Here is a 1,743-nt window from a genome sequence, read left to right as displayed (position 1 = left end):
GCCCAGCCTCACCTGTGGCTTCTGTCCACAGTCTCTGCCCGTGCGCCCAGGAGTCTCATGACAGCTCAGCCCTGTGCCTTCAGTCCTTCTCTGACCCACATCACAGAAGTGCCAGTCTCCACCTGTCCGGGGACCTAATCCTTTGGACTCCAATCCTTGGATTGTCTTCCCATCTTGATGTTGGATCTGGTTATTGACTGCAGACCTGCCTGGCAATCACTGGACCGTGTCTGACTCTGTTTACCTTCACCAGACTTGATCCTGATCTTGCCCTGCAGATTGACTCTCTGGCTTGGCCTCGGGCCTGCCTCATTGCCACAACCTTGCCTGGCAATCTAGACTCTTGGTTGAACCTGGCCATCATCTCCAGGCCTGCCCTGGTCACCTTGCTGAGGTGCTGGAGCTGGGCGCTGGCAGGAATGGCCTCTGCCCTGTTGGCTGTGTTACCGTGTTCAGGTGCTGGCCTCCCACCCCGCAGGGAGCAGCCAGACCTTGCTGTCCCCTGACACTGGCCAGCACTGGGGAGGATCTGCGCTGTGATGGTGCCAGCTTTACCTGTGTTGCGGAAGTGACTCCTGCTTGTTCACTGCTGTCAGTAGGGATGGTTAGCATCCTTGGGTCGTTTTAACTGGACCTTCAAACGCTTCATGCCGATCTGGAAGCCGTTCATGGCCTGGATAGCAGTCTGTGCACTGGATGGGTTGTCAAAGCTTACAAAACCTGAAGGACGGGACACAGGCATGGATAATAACACCACTGCTGGTGCCATGACCCATGCATGAATGTCCTCAATATACATCATGCTTCCCTTGCCCACTGGCGTTAGCACTCACCAAAACACTTGCTCTGGTTGGTGGCACGGTCCATGAATACCTTGGAGGAAATTATATTGCCGAAGGGCAGGAACATCTGCATCAACTCATTGTCTCCAAACTCCTGAGGGAGGTGGTAGATGAAGAGATTGCAGCCTTCAGGACCTGCGGGCATGGAGACAACGGGGAGGGACAAAACAGAGAGCCCCCAAAGGGAAGGGGAAGAGAAATGGGCTCAATTCAGAGCACAGCATGGGAGGAGAACCCCACACTGACTCCCCCTGTCTTGACCTCCACTTGCTTATCTGTCACTGGTCCACAGAGGGTTCTGAGGGCTCTCTTAAGCGCAGCTGGGAGGCAATACACAGAGCTGGAGCTTCTGGAGGGCAGATTCACTTTCACAGCTTGCCCAGTTCCCACGAGGGGTGCTGGACACAACAAATCTGTGAGTATCTGAGTGCTACTTTGCTGGAAGGATATCAGTTGAGGTGACAGCTACTCATCCACAGCTCTCCCAGTCCTCAGAGAGCAGCAGACACTGCTATGTGAAAGCTGCTGCTCTAGCGTTCCTGCACAGCTATGCAGTGGTTGCCTGCAGCCCGCAAGTGACAGCTGGAAATCTCCTGCGTTGCCACACAACGTTTTATGGGCTGACCTGGTCCTGCCCACTCCTTCGCTTGCTCCCTGTGAGCCCGATGAGCACAAGGAGCTGTTCCCTCGCTGACACCTGTGGCACAAAGTAGGAGCAGACAGAGAATGCCTTTGCCTCCAAATCCTGTCTAGGCCAGTTTTGAAATGAGCTGGAAAACAAACTCATAAGGCTACAAAGGCTGAAGAGAGAGGACAGTACATTGGAGTGGCTCATTTGAATGGTACCAGCGTGATTCTGGCATCAGTAAAGATGGGGAGGAAGTGCTATTTTTCCCTGCTT

The 1,743-nt window shown here is 54.0% G+C and overlaps 1 protein-coding gene across 1 annotated transcript in view; it reads right to left on the bottom strand.

Annotated features, from left to right (window-relative positions):
- Positions 1-592: 592 nt before the first annotated feature.
- CELF5 (CUGBP, Elav-like family member 5) overlaps positions 593-1,743 on the bottom strand; it is a gene marked incomplete at its 5' end in the record, with an annotated part of 3,299 nt that continues 2,148 nt past the window's right edge. Inside the window, 2 exons of the mRNA XM_010139814.1 lie at positions 593-720; positions 834-977. Coding sequence (XP_010138116.1) covers positions 593-720; positions 834-977 — 272 coding nt within the window. The remainder of the gene's footprint in view (positions 721-833; positions 978-1,743) is intronic.

The sequence above is a fragment of the Buceros rhinoceros genome, unplaced genomic scaffold (assembly GCF_000710305.1).
Source record: "Buceros rhinoceros silvestris isolate BGI_N320 unplaced genomic scaffold, ASM71030v1 scaffold18317, whole genome shotgun sequence".
In the NCBI taxonomy this organism is placed as follows: Eukaryota; Metazoa; Chordata; class Aves; order Bucerotiformes; family Bucerotidae; genus Buceros; species Buceros rhinoceros.
The sequence above is the reverse complement of the archived record's forward strand: the minus strand, read 5'-3'. Positions and strand labels throughout refer to the sequence as shown.